The sequence below is a fragment of the Bubalus kerabau genome, chromosome 9, assembly GCF_029407905.1.
Source record: "Bubalus kerabau isolate K-KA32 ecotype Philippines breed swamp buffalo chromosome 9, PCC_UOA_SB_1v2, whole genome shotgun sequence".
NCBI lineage: Eukaryota > Metazoa > Chordata > Mammalia > Artiodactyla > Bovidae > Bubalus > Bubalus kerabau.
This window is the reverse complement of record NC_073632.1, coordinates 110,614,288-110,634,369: the sequence shown is the minus strand read 5'-3', so window position 1 is coordinate 110,634,369 and position 20,082 is coordinate 110,614,288. Positions and strand designations below refer to the sequence as shown.

General features: G+C 54.8%; 1 protein-coding gene across 8 annotated transcripts in view; it reads right to left on the bottom strand.

Annotated features, from left to right (window-relative positions):
• Positions 1-209: 209 nt before the first annotated feature.
• Positions 210-20,082, bottom strand: part of AFDN (afadin, adherens junction formation factor) — a 114,286-nt gene continuing 94,413 nt past the window's right edge. For 4 of the 8 annotated variants that reach the window (XM_055536193.1, XM_055536195.1, XM_055536194.1 and 1 more), the window contains exons 23-34: positions 19,679-19,744; positions 19,457-19,530; positions 18,979-19,097; positions 17,418-17,612; positions 16,720-16,811; positions 16,258-16,443; positions 14,087-14,995; positions 12,113-12,148; positions 7,146-7,280; positions 4,665-4,929; positions 2,902-2,986; positions 210-2,112 (exon numbers count right to left, since the gene is read on the bottom strand). In XM_055536193.1, the coding sequence (XP_055392168.1) occupies positions 1,959-2,112; positions 2,902-2,986; positions 4,665-4,929; positions 7,146-7,280; positions 12,113-12,148; positions 14,087-14,995; positions 16,258-16,443; positions 16,720-16,811; positions 17,418-17,612; positions 18,979-19,097; positions 19,457-19,530; positions 19,679-19,744 (2,316 nt within the window). In that variant the 3' untranslated portion in view covers positions 210-1,958. Of the gene's footprint in view, positions 2,113-2,901; positions 2,987-4,664; positions 4,930-7,145; positions 7,281-9,752; positions 9,806-12,112; positions 12,149-14,086; positions 14,996-16,257; positions 16,444-16,719; positions 16,812-17,417; positions 17,613-18,978; positions 19,098-19,456; positions 19,531-19,678; positions 19,745-20,082 lie in introns of all 8 variants that reach the window. The other 4 variants (XM_055536197.1, XM_055536198.1, XM_055536200.1 and 1 more) reach the window with 3 other exon arrangements.

Below are 20,082 nucleotides of genomic sequence, written 5' to 3'. Positions count from 1 at the left end.
GAGGATAGCCTGACACCCAGAGGCTGAGCGTCCGAGCAGCAGCCAAAGGGACTCGAACCCTTCACTCGCGTGTCTGTGGGATCGGGAGAGGGGACGTCCCCAGGGTCTGGGGACACTGCCTGTCATAGCAGTGATGCTCGGTGGGCTGATGAGTGGATGGGAAGGGGGGTTCTGTTGCCAATGAGTCTGTGAACACTGTTAATAGCGAATACCCTTAAATACATACAAAGTTTATTAAAAATAGGCTGCAAATGAAATACAGTAGAAATGGAAAACTACAGCAGGTCTGATGTTGTCTCCATAGTAACGCACAGCCATGAAAAGCACTTTACACATATTCACATTTGACCTAATCGTCCAAGGACGGCCAAATCCACGGGAACGGGCTTACAATCACACATAGAAATATCCCTGCATGTAAATATTTACATGTATTTGCATGTACTCATGTGTGTCTGTTGTTTTTCTATATATTAACAGGATAACAGTTCAGCTGCATGTTTCTCTTTAAAGAAGCTGTGGATTCAGTCTCCGTAAGGCTGCCAGTGTTCCGAGACGTCGGGAGGCGCAAGCATGCAGATCCTTCATAAACACTTAGAACTGCTTACTCTCTTACTTGACGAGGGAAATGAGAGAAGCACACTTCCAGATACGAACCCTGACGGACACAGAAAATATGTACACGCGCGCTGTAATGACTTATCTTACAGCTCTGAGGAAAGTGACTTCTAGGGCAGACGCCCTCCCCTTCTGGCAGTGTGCATATCTTCCTAACACACCTATCCTTAAGAGAACACCACGGTGAAGTCACCTAGAGCCGCAGCAGGGGTTGTCAGATAGAAAATCTGCTCATGATCACAAAATCACTGACTGTTTTAACATCACATAATATAAAACAAAGTGAGGTCCGTCTCCCCAACACCAGCCACATATTCACAGCTGAGGAAGTGACAGTGCTAACTAATAATTCAATACATGAAAATTAAATAACTCTATTCGAGTGTAAAAAAATAGCCTGAACTGCCACGAGTCTCTCTTACAGTATTTCAGTTACAGATGCCATACACAATGGACCCTTCCTTCCCTGACAGCAGATCGGTATAAATCCAGTTCTCTTCTGAGTTTATCTTTCTGAGCGACAGCCGTGCGTGAGTGTTGCCTACTGAGCTCTCATCCTTCTCAGGTACTTTGGTTCCCATTCACGCCAACACCGTTAGCAGACATCCTCCTTTACAGATTCCCTTGGAAGAGCTGAAACATTTAGCTAACTTTCTAACTTACGTGCCATCTTCAAAATCACTAATGACTTATTGGCATAATAATCATCTGGTATTTATAAAAATAAAATTTTCTAAGCTTAAATCCTCAAAATTGTCTTCTTGGAGAAACTTGTTTTAATCAAAGACTAGAGCTGATTTGGAGGGCTGCCCGAGGGGACGGCGCCGCAGCGGTCACGCTCAGGCCCGCCTGCCTCCCAGCTGCGGGCACGGCAGGCCAGCACTCCTCGGTGCGCGCACGCCCGCGGTCTCCCGAGGCCACGCTGACCCTCCTGCTGCGGCTGCAGCTGCCGCCACGTAGTGCAAACGACAGTCTGCGGAGTTCAAGCTACTCTGATTAGTGAACAGCAAGTTTTAGAAAAGAAACAGAAACAGGACTTGTTTGCGCTCCTTGGGGGGAGACGGGGGTGAAGACACATCTCAGGCTCTTCTTCTGCCCCTTTCCAAACCCAGACCCTAAAGAGGCTGACCGGAAAGCTACCTTCCTGGGAGTCAGGTCGTTAAGAAGACAGTGTCTAGAGACTGTAGAAATGACCACCTCTTGGTAAAGTAAAGCGGAATTTCTTAGCGATGGAACTCTTCCACATGCCAAGCCTTCCAGAAGCAGGCTCCCTGGGACCTGGGTCCTCAGGCTGCGCCGTCACCAGGACCCCGAGGGGCCAGGCTGGGCACAGGGCCACCTCACTTCGTGTTCAGCTCGTTCTCCAGCTCTGTTAACTTGCGAGAGGCCTTGACTTTATTGGAGACGTCGTGGCCTTGGGAGAAAAGGCGCTGGCGCTCCCTGAATGTCAGGTTTTCAGGGGCTCCGGGACCCCCGGGGACATCTGCTTCGTGGCTGCAGGAGGGACAGACACAGGGTTATTTTTCAGAGTGGAAACGACCCATCAGCAGGTAGCTCAGCTCACGTAAAGGCAATTAGGTAAAACTTTCTAAGGGAGAGGCTCATTCTTTGTTTCATTCCGTCATAACACTGCCGGGGCTGTATTCAAACCCACATGGGAAAGGGCACAGTGTTCTCCTTAATTAATGTTCACTTTCTCCAGTCACACCCGACTCTCAAAAAGCTAGTAACATCAGTGTTAGCAAACAGACAATCCTTAGCAATTAAGTTTAACTGAAGAGGTACAGTTTTAAAACCCAGCACTTTAATGAGCCCTACCTGCATCTGAGAGGCCTCTATCAACCTACTAACGGACAGTGATAGCAAGTTACCCTGAGATATTAAAGATGTGCAAGAACGCTTTGGGCATCAGTGGTTCTGCCTACACCTAGCTGAGGATGTCTGCTGAACTGCAGGGGGCGACCCTGCGTGGTCCAGCAGGACACCGGGGCTTTGCCCTGGGCATGTTGCTCCTCTGTGGTGGACGCAGACGGCAGTGCATCCAGCTCCTTCCACAGTCCCCACCAGAAACCCTGGGGCCCGTGCACCGTCTGAGGCAGAACCGTATCAGCAACACCAAGTAAACAAAGCCTCTGTGCTCACACAACTCTGTAAAGTGAGAAACGCCTGAGCTGACAACCAAGTCTCTGAAATTCGAGTCCAGCTTCACAAAAGGTAGTGCGAGAAAAGAAAAGCGCCCTCAGTGATAATGAGACAGCCGCACAGCACAGCCTCAGTGAGTACCTCTTAGGCGGTCTCTCTCTCGGGTCCCGATAAACATCATGGGCTCCAAAAACTGCCCCAGCAGGTCCCACGTAAGAGTTTGTTCCTTTTCCATAAAAAGAGAAAGTCACGGTTAAAGTACCTGTGCTATTTCCAGAACCACACTCATGATGAAGATGCAGTGCTCAGGACCTCTTACGTCCTGAAAAAGCAGCAGCGAAAGGCTCTTCGAGTGGCAGACGCTCAACGGAAACCACATCCCTGGGTGGCCTGAGCAACCCCCTCACGGCCCTTGCAGGTGCTGGAAACCTGGCCCTCGGCCTTACTATTAGGGGAAACGTTAAGTCTAAGGGAGTAATAACTAGAAAGTTCAAATCAGGTAAAATGTGTAACTAACATGAATTCACAATAAAAATCCACAGATGGCAAAATTTTTCAGACACCCTGATACTAAGAACTTGCTCAGCGGATCACAAGGAGCAAATGTTCTTTTTCAGAGCAGTTACTGAATTTTCCCCACAAAATAAATGGCTATAATTCTTAAAACATTTGGTGGGGGGGGGGGGGGAAGAAGTCCTAAAACTCCCTAAGGTCTGATACTAATGCCGCAGACACAAAATCACTGACCAGAAAGGAGGCCCGAGGCAGCACGGTGTGACTGTCAGACGCCTGGCCTGGGGCCCCGCGCTGCGGGTCAGTTGGCCAGTAACTGTGGGTGAGGGACACCACCTGCCCACTTACTGAAGGAAGAGTGCTGCCCAAGATCAAAAAAGGTGAACCCATAAAAGCGTTAAATGCATCCAAATACAAAGGAAAAGTGCCACTAAAGTAAGACGGTCAAAATCACAATGCAGTCCATCAGCACTAGTGTGCGTCTGTGAACTGCAGTGTCGGCAAGAGAATCTCACACTTCGGAGACTGTAACCCAGGGCAGGGTAATACACGCTCCCAACACTCAGCAGACACTGACAGCGCTGCACGCCGCGCTCGAGGCCAGGAGACGGCCACAGAACGCCAGGGCCAAAGCGGCCCTTCTCCACAGGTGGCAGCGATGAGCCTATGCTTCTTTGCTCCCTTATAAAGAGGTGTCTTTTCCACGGCCGTGTGGGGTGCGTCCCGGCACCCCTCCTGGCACTGCGTCTTGCTCGGGAGTCAGCTGGGGTACCCACAGCCAGGGCACAGGAGTGGTCCTCCGCCAAGACTCAAAGATGAAACAGAAAGACCTCTCTTAAGTAACCCGTTGTAGACCTTTAGATAAATTATTGGCAGAGTGAAAAACTTTCCATTTTAATTCTATGTTTTTTTCTTAAATTTGCCTTAAAAACGTCGTGTTTCACCTTTTGAGTTTTGATTGAGGAATGCTTGCTTGTTCCCACTAGTAAAAATCAACTGTTGAAAATTTTCAGAATTTTTGATCAGAGTATCAGACAGTCTGGGCTGAGTGCCGCCCACAGAGCGGAGAAACGGGAGTTGGAGGAGCACAGACAGGAATCAAGCCCCCACGCCGTGATCGGAGCCGGATTCCAAAGCCAGTGCTGATCAGAGGGGCCACGCTAGTGAGGGCGCCCTGGTGGGGCAGGCGGTGGGGGGCTGGGCCGCCCCGGCTTTACCTCGACCTCCGGAATGGCCGGGCCGGGCGGGGCCGGGTTTGGAGGGAGGGGGCGGGGGCGGGCCGGCCCCGGGCTCTGTCCTGCTGGCGCCGGGTGGGGGCGGCCGGAATGGGCCGGCGAGGAAGATGCCATCTGAGACCGGGCGCGCCCTCCGCCCGGAGGGCCTGTCCTGACCTGCCGGCTCGTCATCCTCGTCCTCCTCCTCATTGTAGGCCACGAACTTGGCGGTGTAGAGAGCGTCCGGGGAGAAGGCCTGCGTCTGCAGGTAGGAGGCGGTGCGCTGGGGCGGTGGCGGCGGGCCGGCGGGCTCGTAGCCGCGCGGGAGCGGCGGGCGGCCCAGGTCCGGCTCCTCGGGCTCCAGCAGCCGGCGCTCGGCCTCCTCATGCTGTCGGCGCCGCTCGGCCTCCAAGCGGCTGTAGTAGCCGTCCTCCTGCCGCCTCTGTGGCCGGGAGACAGAGGGCAGGTCAGCGGGCAGCAGGGGAGGGGGTGGGGTGGGGTCTGCCCCAGGGTCCCCCCAAGCGCCAGCGACTGCCGCAGTACCGGGCAGCTGGGCCTGGACACGGAGCCACTGACACAGAACCAGGCAGAAGCAGGAATGAACCCCGGGCGCCTCTCCTGCTTTCAGTGGGATTTCCACTTACCTGTCGCTCCTGAGTTTAAAGACAAAACCGAACCATAACTAGGCTCTGACTGGCACCTGCGGAGGGCCAGCCCCCACCCCGCCCCGGGGCGCGTGGAAGAAGGGCAGGCCTAAGTCGCTCGTTTCCAGTGACCAAAGAGGAAAATAATAGGAAACCACACTGTCTCTTCCCAAGGTGACCACCAGTGAACACGCGCCCCCCCCCCAGCCCTGAGTGTGTGTCTCCCTGCCAGACAGGAAATTGGAGAGCCAGGCACAAGAGCAACAGCAGCGGACAGTCCAGTGTATTTCGACACATACTGTACATTTCTTCTGAAGTACATCTAGGTGCGCAAACTACAGTTGACAGCGTTAATTTAACAATGAAAAAGGTAACAGCACAGTTTTGTTAAAGATTGACAACGGTTTCAGAACCCAAGAATAAAAGCAAAGAAAGCAGCGGAAAAACCAAACAGGACCACCTGCCTTAAGCTGAGGTGGGCTCGGGGCTGCAGACTTTAAACCCACGCACCCGGGGCAGCCAGCGGCACGGAGCTGCTGGCATCAGGGGCAGAGCTTCCAGTCCTCGCGTCACCGTGCACGCTTTGGCCGCCCCCCACTCCACACACACGTGCGCACATGCACACACACCGACTGAGCACACACAGTCAGAGCTCTGCCTTCCAGGGGCGGGGGAATGCGCCAGCACACACGCCAGCCTCGTCGCGGCCCTGACCACTTTTCACGCTATGCTGAGCCATCCGGAAGGAAAAGCACTTTCATCTTATTTCCACACAGAATGAGTGTTCCCTTACAGAGGAGATCCAATCTGAATGAGCTCTGCGGACTCGGAGCAGAGCCGTCGGGAGGCCTAGCGCTCCACGAACACCACTCGCGTGGTGGCACTTCAGGGAGAGACCACGGCTCACCCTTCAGTTACGTTAGGAGCAGACACAGCCACATGACGTCGTTCTGCCGGACAGGTGCGTGGTCCTCCGGTGACAGAGCAAGCCCACCCATTTTGGACATTCTATATAAAAAACAGCTTATCTGGCTTCTTTTTGCATGGAGCACTCAGTCATGGAAGCAGGTACCCAAACAAGTGCATCTGACGTAACCACAAGCTGTGAGAATGCACGCTGCAAAAAAAACCCAATGACGGAGAGTTTCCCCACGTGGAGAAGAGGCCCGGCCTTCTGTCTCCCCACGGCGCTGCTTCCAGGTGGCCGGAGGCGCAGGGGAAGTGGACACCGCAGACCCAGGACTGGGGGCTCAGACTGTGAAGGTCCACCTCCTCCGAGGGCTCACTGAAGCACACGGGGTCTTCCCCGAAGCCCAGACGCTCTGAGCACCTCGCAACTGCCCGGGCCCCACCAAGCGCTCGGGGTCGGGGAGGTGGAGGGGCCGCACACGCGCGCGCCACAGGCCTGCCCTGCTCGCCCTGTCACCCCCGGAGCCCACGTGGCTCCCTGCGGCCAGGCGCTCCCGCCTGCACGGAAGGGACCATGTGGACGGCGGCACCGCTAGTACCCTGTCCCTGGCTCCTGAGGTCCGGCAGCGAGCCCAGGGCTGGCAGTGCGCCCAGAGGTGGGTTCTGCACTCCCTGCTCAGATTACGTCACGTGTGGTCAGGTTAAGACCGATTAAAAGGGCTCCCTGACTCCTGGAGACAAACAACAACGTGACTATCTACCCGTGAACACACTAAGTGGAACGGAAACCCCTTGTGCTGTGTTTTCTGTAGGCCACTGGCCAGGACCAGGTGACTTTCATAAAGAATCGACTCGAGATCCTGTTTGTCCTCCTAGGCGCCTGTCCTTCCCCAGGCCCGACCCCCAACACGACCACTTCCCGGCGACCGGCTGGACGCCACCTAGCGCGGCCGCACAGGCCCCACGGTCGGCAGGCCGGAGGGACGAGCCCCGAGGACGGCGGTGGGGGGTCGGTCCGCAGGCCGGGCGGGCGGCCGGCGCGGGGGCGGCCCTACCCGCCGCCCTGCCCCGCCCGTGCGGGCCGCAGCCCTCAGAGGACCAGGACCTTGTCTTCGGCCTCGCGCCTGACCCGCTCGTCCTCCTGCCGGCGCCGCTGCTCCTCCTGCCGTGCGCGCTCCTCCGCCTCCCGCGTCCGCATCTCCTCCAGCTGCTGCTGCCGCCGCCGCTCCTCATCCTGCAACTGACGACAGGGGCCCGTCAGCCCGCGCCCCGGCCAGGGAACGCGCACGGCCGACGGACACGCGCACGGCCTACGACGTGCGTGTGCACGCAGCCTAGACACACGTGCACGCGCACGACCGGACAGACGAACACACGCACACGGCACACATGCACGACTGATGAATATGCACATACAGCACGCGCACGGCTGAGACACATGTGCACGGCCGACAGACGCGCACGGCCCTCAGACACGTGCAGGCGCGCGGCCGACAGACACGCGCACACGACAAACAGCACGGCTGACAGATGCACACGCAAATGACACTGGACACGAACACACACGCACATGACACAACACACGTGCACACGACAGTCAGCACAGCACAGCCCAGACACGGCACACAGCCGACAGACACGCGCACACGACACACAGCACGCACACAACACATGCTCGGCCAGACACACGCACATGGCACTCGACACGTGTACGCACACAACACACACGCAGTCAGCAGACACCGCGGACACACGCACAGCTGAGCACAGACAGCAGGCCAGGTCACGCAGTGCCACCTCACAGCTGTCCCCACCCTCCAGAACCACCTCAGAGGAGGTGTATCCTACACACTCACACAGCAGCAGGCGTGACACTTATCCTAGAACAAACCCACACACCAGCGCGTGGCCGCCAGCAGTCGGACCCTGGCATGCGGAACCGCGAAAGCCTGGGCCGCCTCCTGCCTGTGCCCCTCACCAAGTGCCACCACGAAGGTCAAGGAGCTCGCCTGCACTCCCGGCCCTGGCAGGTGGGCCCAGCCGCTCGTTGGGGTGGGCTGGGGGCTCGGGGGCGGGCCACCTGCCTAGTCTCTGGGACCAGGTTTCCAGCTCTCCTGTCCTGGCCCTTTGCCATCCACTCCCTCTGGGTCCCATCCTGGACGGAAGAATCCCTCCCCAGCTCGGTTGTGCCCTAGATGCTGATTTACAGAATCTGAGCCTGAAATTTGAGACAAACCTTATTCTCCCTCTCTCCTGCTCCACCTCTGCCGAATAACGTGCACTGTGTCTGCACGCCTCCAGGCTCTGGGGCCCCGAGCCCACCTCCCACCAGTGCATGCCATTTTCAGGTGACTGCTCGTCAAAAAGCATGGCTGCTCTTCTCAAACTCAGCACCTGACAGCTTCCAGTTCTTTGTTTTTCAGGGTCTTTTTCAAACAATACAAATTTAATCTCTCTCCTTCATACCATTCAAATTCTTAAGGACATCTTCAAAGTCCTAAGATGTATTGTACCTGGCTTTCAGCTCCTTCAGTCTCCTGGTCACACCTCCTATACGCTACAGAGGAAAATGCCTCAAGGGACCCGGAAAAGCATGTGTGACTGGCAGAGAACAGAGTCTTTCTGTCCACAGGACACAGTGACTTCTGCTGTCACAGCCTAGGAGGATGCGGACTTTTTCTTCTGCATCACAGACCTGGGCTGGGCTAGCACCCACAGCCCCCTACCTCCCTACCCCAACGAGGAAGCCGGCAGAAGTGCCTGCTCCGTGGAGGTGCAGAGACAGCCTGTAGCCGGGATCAGCTCTCTGGAGGGTCTGCAGCACCAGCGGAGGAGGCGTCAGCACAGATATGGGAAACAGCTCCCAAATAAGAGTGACGAAATAAAACAGCAACTGATCACACTAAGTATCTCCAGAAAGACAGCGTATGGAAGAAGGTAAAACTGCAAGAACGCAACAGAGACCCTTCTGTTACCCGACAAAATACAAACCAACTCATTATGTCTTACCTTTCCTACGTCTAATTAAAAACAAGTTCTGAGCAAGAATAACCATATACACTGAACCCGCGAATGAATCCTTCCACGTTAAAAAGAAGTATAATTTTAAGAAGTCAGAATAATTTCAATTCTCACAACTACTAAATCTAAAAGCAAGCATTTTTCTCTTGGAAACCTTGCTCTTGCAAACCCCGATGGCGTGAGCACGGAGCCTGCCCCCTGCACCCGGTCACTGGCTTCTACTTTTAAATCTAAAAGCAAGCATTTTTCTCTTGGAAACCTTGCTCTTGCAAACCCCGATGGCGTGGGCACGGAGCCTGCCCCTGCACCGCTCCCCGGTTTCTAGTTTAGAGCCGCGAATGCACCACTGCTGTTATAACCAAGGCCGTCTTCTTTCCACTATTTGCTAAGCTGTTTCGGGTATTTTCATTTTCAAAACAAACTTTTGTTTTTCACAAATATTCTGCTTTACTCAAAAAACAAGCAAACAACAAACTAAAAACCCAAAACACATAAATAAGAACACAATCTCCTAATCTGACCCGAACAACAGATCCAGATGCTACACTGAACTGTATAGTTGACTCACGTTTCACGACAGTTAGAGGACACCTCAAATTAAGTCAGAAAGTTACTGACTCTGAGCATCAGTGACAAACCACATGCATAAACACTGCAGCTAAATGGAGAGAAGACGAGCTTGCTGTTTTACCCTGAAGGATGGAGAAGTCCCACGCCACCAAAACAGCCTGGCAGGAAGCTGTACTGGGGGAAACAACATCTCAACAGATCAAACAGTAATTCTTACAGAGAGTCAGCCCAGCCCAGACCACAGTCCCTGAAACCAACTATCATGCTGGGATCTAAAAGCAGGATGCAAGCCTGAGCCAACTTCCTGCAACACTGGTGCAGCCCACATTTCCCAGAAAGGTCTTTTCAGGGGTTAAAAAACAGTGTGCTGAGGTTTCTCTGTTTATATTTTTGTATCACAAAAATACAGTAATTTATTACATCTTTAATTTACAACAGAAATCCCATTAAGGCAGACAATCACACTGAAATATGTGAGTATGAAACAGGGTCAAAATACCCCCTGCTTTTTGACATTTTCTCTGAAAAGCAACTACAAGCACACGACCTGTAAGAAACCTCTCTCTCCGCGGGCCTTGTCTGCTTATGCTCCTACCCATTAAAAATATTCACTCTATAAAGAATTTCATAGGGCCCCAATAAAGATGAATCATCCTGATTAGCCAATTATTAGGCCGGGACTTTGGGTCCCGTCCTTGCAAATGCAGCTCCTGCCTCCTTTCGCAGAGGACTCTGCTCGGGGTTGGGGGGTGGCTCCTGGGGAGGAGGGGCGGTCCCTCACTGGGTGACGCAGCGCTCGCCCTCAGCCTGCAGGGCTCCCTTCCCCTTCTCTTCAGCAGAAGGAAGATACTCGGACCCAGAGCTCCAAGGCAAGCCTCCAGCTGCCGAGACATTGGCCGCGGAGAGAGCCCGAGGTGGAGCTCCCCGCACCCCATGCAGACTCCCACAGCTGGAGGCAGCGCACCCGGGCAGAGTAGGGGAAGGGAAGTCAGCTCAGAACAGGTGCAAAGCGGTTAGGTGGGCGCGTGCGCACAGGAGTCCAGGGTGGGAGACACAGGATGGAGTGCAGGCGGGGTGCGTGGGCCGTGGGCCTAGAGGCAGCAGGCGTGGATGGAGGGAGCGATGGACACGGAGAGCCTGCTTCTCTTGTCACCATAGCAACCAGCACGGGGAGGGTCCTACACCAGCAGCCACGCCTCTGCCCGTGGGGACACGGCAAGAACTCAGCGATAACATTAACACCTTCGGGGTAATCAGGCTAAGAAACCTGGTGCCCATAGTCAATATTAACGCTAGAAATAATTATCTTTAAGGAAACAAAGAAAAACCCTGAACTAGTCCTTTGAAACAAAAATCTCAGTGCACCCCATCCTAACCAATTGTGACTCGGCTGTCACACACTCCACAGACATGGGACTCTCTTGGGGCCCCAGGCCAGCCCAGCCCTCACGCGTGTGATAAGGACATGGTAAGTGGAGAAACAACGGGAGGTGACTGGTGCTCCCCCGTTCCTCCATCCACAGACACCTTAACACACACAGAGGCAGAGAGAAGCACGCTTCCTATCTCTGTCTCACAAGGAAGAAAAAGTCAAGCTCAGAAGACACGCCTTTCAGTCACCAAGGAGAGGAGGGGGCTCCCCTTTGCAGTGACACTGCCACCAGGATCTTTAAATTCAAAAAGCGAAACAGGACGGAAAAAGGAGGGCTGCTGCTTGGGGAAAGGCCATTAAGGTCAAGCCTGGATTCAGAGTCTTCTCCAAGGATGGTTAGATCTGGCCTTGCAGCATTTAAAAGTTGACCAGCGATCAAGGCCACTTAAGAGTCAGTATCGCCACCCTGGTAAGAACATAAGTGACAGAAATCCAGTCCTCAAGCACAGTGGACGCTATTACAACCCACTCAGTCTCCCCAGCGTGGACGTGAGACACACCACGGTTACTGCACAATGTGACTGTGTTTTTTGTAAGGAGTGTTTTTCAGCAACGAACTGGCAATGGCTGGTAAGTTAAACTCATGTGATATTAAAGAAAACAGAGTAATGTTTACTAGAAATTCCTTTCTCTACCAAGAGACAGTTACATCCTAATTGGCAAACAATGTTGGAACCAGTTGAACTAAGCATCTAATGATAGTTAAAATGGACTTCTAATGTAACAAGAGTGAGTCACTACTCCCTGCAGTTTGCTCTTGTTTGTGAGTACACAGGAATATACAGTATGAACTTTAGGACTAAAGCTGAGTAAAGGTCAAAACCAAAAACAAACAGGAAGTAACACTTAAAATTAACAGAGAAGAGCAAAGGATAACTACATCTAAACACATTGAAAGGCATGCTTCCAGAGTCAGGGAACTACATACGGGTCCTGATCTAGGACACCCCTAGGACCAGATCTACTGAAAACATAAAACCACCACCACTAAAGGAAAAGAGGAAATCAGACAGGAAAAAGGTACCCAAGGGAAAGAAACAGGAACATACCAAATCTAGAACAGAGATTGCTGGCATAGCAGTCTGCTGCAGGTAACAGAGAAGGAAAAAAAAGAAAGATGAAGTGTGAAAAACAGGCTCCGTTAGGACCTGGATCCGCCATCAGCACGCCTGCGGTTCTCATGCTTCATCCGTGCTTGAGGACAGCCCAGGAGAGAAGTCAAGACTAGACTGACTTCTAGTGCCCAGAAACAGAAAAGTGCCCACATGGTGTTAAATACTTGAGCTTCATTAGCAAGACACACAGAAACTGAAAAAGTAGACTTCCCCTTGGCTCTCACGTGGAGACCAAGATCTTAATCCCAACAAAATTAATGGTAAACAAATATTCTTAACTAAATTATCATAAAGAACTTTCTAAATAGCATGAATTCTTAACTAAATTATCATAAAGAACTTTCTAAATAGCATGATTCATACTAAAAGGCTTTGAAATAGTCAGCGTTTTAATCACTTGGAAAAACTGATAGACCTTCAATAAAAATTTAGTCTTCAGAGCAAAGAATGAGTGTAGAACTATTACAATGTGGTTTCTAACTTTTCACTAAGCAATAAATTTAATCATGCCCACTTGTTTACCATGAACCTCAGCTTTAGGCTCAGAGTAAGCCTTCTTTCCTCACGTGGGGCAGAGCCCAGGGCCACGGCCACAGCAGCCACGCCGGGCCCGCCTGCAGCGCGTCCCCTAGGACTGGGTGCAGTAGGCGTGGCAGCTGTGACGGGCACACAGCTCACCACCTACGGACAGGGCCAGGGCGCTGGGCAGAAGGTGGGGACAGCTCAAAGGAGTCTTATGCGCCAAGTAATTACTCATTAAACAGCTGCTCTGTCAAAGGAAACAGTCTTTCTTGAGGAGGTGTACTCCTGATGACTTACCTAATAATACAGTGTAATAGTTAACATTTAGATCTTTGTTTATGAAACAAGTTTCTCAAGAGATTCCAGCTGAGTTTTGGACTAAGTCATATGCATGTCTGTCTGCTAACATGTATCTAACTAGAAATGTATGCGGTGATGTCCCAGGCCTTAAGGGCCCACATTGCCCACTCAGGGCGCTCTCTGCCAAGGGTCTAGGGCTGAATTTCATCCTGAGCTGGAAAGATTTGAGGGTCTGACAGCATAGCCACTGGTTCCGGTCTCCAGTACAGATGGCATCAGAGGGGGAATTAGAAACAAAATCCAAAGACAAAGAGGACATGCCCTTTGCTGTCTTTTCTCGAAATACTGCATTATACTAAAAAAAAAAGAACATCACTAAACTCGTTAACATAAAAGGCTCACTAGCACTTGCTGCAAATCAACACCAATAAGTGCTTCTCTGTCAACAGCTCTCCTGAGAGGGCGACAAAGGATATCAGATTTGGCATTTTAACAGTCTATACTGCCCTAAACTAATATGGATTTTACTTTCTTCTTTCATGTGATACCAAGGCAACAGAAGTTACTTTCATAAAATGAAAAACTCTGGAGTCCTGAGTTCTCAGTCCCTTTACACTACCACTGAAACAAGGCTAGCTGGTTTAGTAACACCCCCTCATCAGTGTGACAACCAGAGAGTCTGTTTCTGGGGGTGACAACACACTTGACCCTGCGGTTGTGCTCAGCCCCACCCCGGCCCTCCGGGACCCCAGGGAGCCCGCATGGTGGAGACCAGGGGCCGCGCGTACGCGGCCTGGTGCTGCTGTCAGAGGCTTTCCTGCTCCAGGAGCGGAGCCGGGCAGTTAAGAGTCTGGCCCACCCAGCCAGAGAGACACTGACTCTCTGGCCATTTCAGCCACCACCCCCCATCACGGTGACCACTGGCTATTAAGTAACTGGTCTCCACCAATGCTGGCGAGAGAGCTGAAGCAAAGGTTCAGTGCCCCGCGCACTGCAGGAACGGCTCGTCTTGGGAGCAGCTCGCTCTGGTCCCCGGGGACGCGGCTCCAGCAAGGCGCCCACCCACCCGCCCGCCCGGCCCGTTACCCGCGCTCTGCGCTCGGCCTCCAGGCGCTGCATGAGCAGCACGGTGTCCACGTCATCGTCCTCCTCCTCCTCGTCGTCCTCGTCCTTCTGCTTGGACTCCTGCAGCCGCTTCTGGAACTGCCACTCCAGCAGCAGCTTGCGCAGCCGGTCGCTCTCCTCGGCCGAGCGCTCGGCCTTGCCCTGCAGCTCCTGGATCTCGCGGCTCAGCAGGTCCACGATGTGCAGCTGCTGCTGCTTCTCCAACTTCTCGCGCGCATCGCGCTTCCAGGGGTCAGGGGACAGGCTGTCTCCGGAGGCCAGCTCCTCCCTGCTGACCGTGATGTACTGCAGGTCTCTGCGCTCGATGGTGCGCGGCTGCTGCTGCGGCTGCAGCTCGCGGATCACCGTGTCGGGCGCGCGGGTGGGCGCGGGGGGTGGCGCGGGCGCGCGCAGCTGGCCCAGCCGGCGCTCCTGCTCCCGGCGCCGGCGCTCGCGCTCCTCGTCCAGGCGCGCCTTTTCCTTCTCGTACCAGCGCTGCTGCTCCTCTCGTTTCTTGCGCTCGGCGGCCGCCTGCGCCTGGGCGGCGGCGGTGGCGGCGGGAGGCGGGGGCGAGTCCGCGTCTGCGTCCGCCTCCCCGGCGTAGGAACCGGGGGGCGGCGGTGGCGGCAGGGCCTGGTCGGTCCGAACGGGCGGGGAGGCGGCCGGGGTCTTCCAGCGCCCGGGGCCGCTCTTGGTGAGCGTGGAGGCGGGGGTACCCGCCTTGGAGGGGGGCCCCAGGTGCTCCTGGCTGGACGCCCCGGAACCCAGTGACGAGCCCTGGGTGGGCCAGGCGTCGCCGCCGTCCGACCTGCGATCCGCAGCCGCCTCCACCCGCTGCCGCTCGGGGTGGTAGGCGTCCTCGCGGAGCTCCTCCTGGGAGCGGGTCACACGCTGGAATGAGAGAGGGGCGCGCACGCCTCAGCCCCGGGCAGCCAGAGACTCCCCGAGGTTCCTCCCAGGAGAAGCGGGCGTCTGAGAAACCGCAGCGAGGCCCGCGCAGGGGCCATCCCGCCACTCCCATGCCAGCACAAGCGGCGGCTACCGCCGCCCCACACCCCCCGGGGCAGAGAGGGTGCAGCAGGAGCCCGCGCCTGAACTGAGCGACTGGACTGACACCGTGAGTCCGAGGCGGCAGACACCCCTCCCTGCCTTCCAGGCCTGGCCGGACCCAGCTCAACTGGAGTCTCCCGACCGCTGCGATCCCAGGACAAGCGGGGCGACTGCCTCCGCCCCACACCCCCCAGCACCTTAAGTGAGAGTGGACTGCAGACACTCCTGCCCCTTCCAGGCCCAGCAGGACTGTCTCCCCACCGCTGAGATCCCAGGAGGACAGTCCGTCCGAATTACTGGGGCACGTGATTGTCACCAAGCCTAGGCTGTGCCTACTTTCATGCGAACATTTAACTTCTTTCGCCAATCTCTCAGGGTGGACAGTCACCTTTCACACACGGAAACACCCCCGACAGCCCCACCCTGCTCAACTTCCACCTGACGGGGCCACAGCCACCTCCCTGGGGCATAAACCGGGAGCGGGGGCGCGGGTGTGTGTGGGGGTGGGTGTGGTGGCAGGGCTGGGTGCATCCGCACGGGCGGGGAGGCGGCTGGGGCCCACTCCCAGTAAGCATGGATGGTTATCCAAGTTACCTGCTAACTTCATAAAATCCCAGGCCCTGGGTTTGGCCCCGAAAGCCCTTCCCTGTGGTCACCCTGCCTGTCGGCCAGAAGCTGCCACGTGCCCCGTACATAGCTCGAGGCCCGGCCCTGGTGGGCGGAGCGCCGCTGATTGGCGGCACCGGTGCCCAGCGCCCTGCCTGCTCCTCCTCCGGCCACCGGCTTCCTGCCCGCAGCTTCAGCCCCACCGGCAGGACCGGGATCTTCTCTGCTTCCCCAGGCGCGGAACAGCCATGTGCATGGACGCCGTCCCGGCTCTCAGGCTGCCTCCCACAGCCTAGGAACCTCACCCCGCAGACCGCAGATGTTCATTAAGCGACACCGAGTGCACATCAGGACAGGCCCCCTCCCTGGTGACCGCAGAGCCCAGGACAGAGAGGCGGCAGCAGCCCTAGCGCTGCTCTACAGAGAACGCTGGTCGTGCCCGTCTGCCCGCGCGTGGGCCTCCTGGGGGCTGGGGATGCCCTGGGCCCACCTCTCACCTGGATGGCAGCGCTGGAGTGGTTTCCGTCTGCCAGCACGTGGGGCTTCTCCTCGAAACCCAGCCACTGGCTCTGCGGGGGCACCACGCGGTCCTGGGACTTGGAGGCCGGGAAGGTGAAGTACTCCCTGGTGGACGTCTGCGTGGGGATGGGGTAGGCTTCCGGGCGGGGCGGAGGTGTCTGCTCCTGCGGAGGGCAGGGAGCAGCGTTTAGCAGTGCGTACCATTGACTGACTTAACTTCAGGGATCTGTGTTAAAATATAATCTGTGTATTTTAAAAAATGTTAAAAATGTAAAGTGTTCAGTCCTATACTGAGAATAAAAAAAACGTTTTCTTTGTGCTGAGTTACTAACTTAAAGCTAATTGACCCATTATATTAAAACCATCACAACCACTGGGACGTTCTCCCAGAGCACGCAGGCACTAGGGGAAGCCCGTGTCTGCCTGCTCATCGCCCAGACCTCAGCGCAGAGGTTCCCCGTGGAGACAGATGTGATCTTGGCTGCTGTTCCCGAGGCATACGCACTCTTCCCTCCAGGACTGGGAGGCTGATCTGTTGGTGGGAGACAGGAAAGAAAGCTCAGTGTTAAATAAGCCACCCTGACGTCACGGCACGGGAGCCATTCACGGGCAGCACCCGTGTCGGCAGTCTCACTGCCAGTGAGGAGCGGGGCACAGACCTAAAAGCCCGAGGCCCGCGGTGGGGGGGGGGGCTCTTCAGTAACTGGACCGGAGCCCCGAGTTTCCTGTGTGGACCAGGGCCAGGCAGACATCTCCAACTGTCTGACAAAGGGCCAGACGGGACGTCATGTCAGGCTTTGTGAACCTGGTACCTAGACCACAGCCTCCTATGCCTGCCACTTCCTGCCAACAGCCCTTCACAGCAGAGAGACTGTCCATGCCCGCAGGGGGCCGGCCACCCTCTGCTGCATCAGTGCACCTGCCCAGGCACCCCCCGAATCAAGGTCCCCAAACCAGCTTTTAGCGCCTGTTAGAAGGTTAGTTCTAACGTCTCTCAGGAGAAACAGACCCCAGTTGGCTAATCTACGCAGGCGAGAACATTCTTTATTGACCAAGCGCCCCCGGAGTGGCCCCCCACCCCGGTGGTGAGCAGATGTGTGTGGGGCAGGCCTTGGGAAGGGCCACAGGGCTCCCTCACTTGCGACGTTGGGGCTGGAGCGGTGGTCCGCCCTGTGCTTCATCAGCCGGTCATCGCCCGGCAGCTTCTTGGGCTCGCTGTACTCGGCCCAGGGCGTCTGCGGGCTCTCCGGGGACCCGTTCTGAGCTGAGTTGTTGTACAGCTCAAAGCCTTCGCTCTTTGGTCGGGGTTTACCTGACCCACGGCGCTCTGAAACTGAAGTCAAAACACATTCAAGACGTGGTCATTTGTTATCGATTGTATCTTAGTTTAGTTTTAAAGGCAACATGATTTACCAACATCTAAAATTCCACAGTAAGTTGGTTTCTCATCAGCAGAAATGAGGTATTTTTAAAGGAGAGCAGAGTCTATCTAACGACTCTCCAGAAGGGGCTTCAGAGAAAGTGACACGGGGGAGCAGAGCGCTCTCGGAGCTTGCCTGCTTCGGTGAGGAGACCGCCGTCACCGGGACATCCTCGCTGAAGTGCGAACACCCCTCCCGCAATTGTAAAACCCGCATCAGTTCTTCGCTCCCTCAGGGTGTCCTCCTCCTGAGCCGCTCTCATCTGCTGTGGTCACTCACTCCTTACACTTTACTCTGCCATCCTGCTACCTGACAGCCCTGACGTTTGGCTCCAACGCTTTCTCTCAGTGATTCCTAACTCATCATCAAGCTTGCTTCTTTTAAATGACTATAAACTTGGGAATCAGAACGCCAATACGTTAAGTATTATGCTATGAAAAAAAAAAAGAAAAAGGTGCCGTATATGAAGGCCGTGCCTTTTGCCCATCTCCACGCACAGCAGCCCAGGCTCTCGAGCAACCCGGATGAGGCCAGTGTGAGGCCAGGCCCTGGGCTTACCCAGGGTACCGACCTGCTCACCTATGGTGAGCCAAGGAAATGCAAAGTAGACAGCAATTTCTAAGATAATGGGAGTCAGAACGGTTTTCCCCTGGTTTCTGAACGAATTCTTTAAAAAGCCTGACATTTATATTGACTTTTTTCTGAGGTTTTTGATGTACCTACAAAACCATGATTCTTATCAGCAAATTATTATTCAAAAACTGACCTCTTACAGTGGACTCTCCCTGTAACAATCATGTCCTGTCTCAGAGCATGTGAGCTGGACCTAACTGTTTATAAACAGTCCTTCAGGAGAGAACTCTGCTTGTTCTCTGGAGACTCACATCCTGTGCCTGCCTGTCAGAGCTGAAAAATCATTCCTCCACTCACTATAGACCGAGTTCCCTGAGTGCTGTGCTGGCATGGGGGATACTGGGGTCCCCCGCAGTCACCGGGCCTGTGCAGGTGAGGTGAGGGGCTCTTGGGGAACCAAATAAATTCACATCGTGTCTGAAGGCCGGCTGGCCACACCTAGCCTGGGCCCTGGGAACCCATGAGCTTGCGATCCCAGGCTCCGTGCTCGAGGGCGCTCATCCTCACGCCCTTCTCTAGAATCAGGACAATGAACACAACAGGGCCTGCTTCGAAGGGTCTGAGTATTGGAAGAGGTCACGCTGGATGCCCGGCCCGCGGCAGGCAGGCACAGCCTGGGAAGAGACGGCCCCTCTGCCCCCTTACTTCTCTGCATCATAGGGGAAGGCTGGTTGAGCAGGGTGGCGAGGCCGTGGTAAATGGCTCCTTGCTTTGCTACTTCAAGCGTCACGACGGAGCTTGTCCTTGTCATCAGTTCTGCTGCCCTGGGAAGAGAGGTCACAGGTGAGAGTGTGGGCAGGTCCCCCGTCCCCAGGGCAGGCCAGGGTCAGAGCGGGCTGCACCCCGCTAGTCTGAGCTGGGGTCTCAGGTGCCTCGCCCCTGAGGACAACTCTGCACACAGCTCCTCTCGCTGTCTTGAGAACAGCGAGGCGACCTGCAGAGATCGCAGCACGCGATGGAGGCAAGGACGCCTTTCAGAGTAAAGCAGACGCTCTGCTAAGTCTTTTCCTCTGAAGGAGGAAGGGCACAGCTTTCAGCATGGTTTTTTGTCTTCTAATTCCAAAATTTAATGTGAACTACCCCCAGAAGTGCACACTATCATCTTTAAATAAATAAACAGTACCTTTCTTGAGAGAGTCCCACCAGACTCCGTCCATCCACGCTGAGCAGCTGGTCACCCGCGGCGAGCCGCCCGTCCTGAGCACCCCAAGGCGTGGGCAGGTGAGGAGGGGGCGACAGTGGGGGAGAAGGGGAGGAGGAGGCCAGCGGTGAGCACACTCAGACTCGGGCTTTCGACAAGCACACAGCACACTGGGGGCTTCCACCGTAACGACCGTATACCCACCACGTCCGCAGCGCCTCCTTTCACAACGGACTTGACGTAAATCCCAAGTTTGTCTTGACCAGCACCCTAAACAAAGACAAGGAAAAACCCCACGCTGAAAACACAGTGAGACACACAACACACAGGAAAAAGAATAAAGTATGTATATAGGTGACTGGAATAAAACTCTCAGCTCTTGTTTTTACATGAAAATTAGAAATGCAAAAACCGTATTAATAGAATGAACACTTAGGTAAAAAAAAGGAAACTCACAGGAAATGTACATACTTTGTTTTCAGATAAAGAAAAATTACTCCTGAAATCTCATGGACAGAGAACCCTGGTAGGACAGTCCGTGGGGTCGCAGAGTTGGACACGACTGAGCTACTTCACTTTCACTTTTATTTCACTCCTGAAAACTCAGT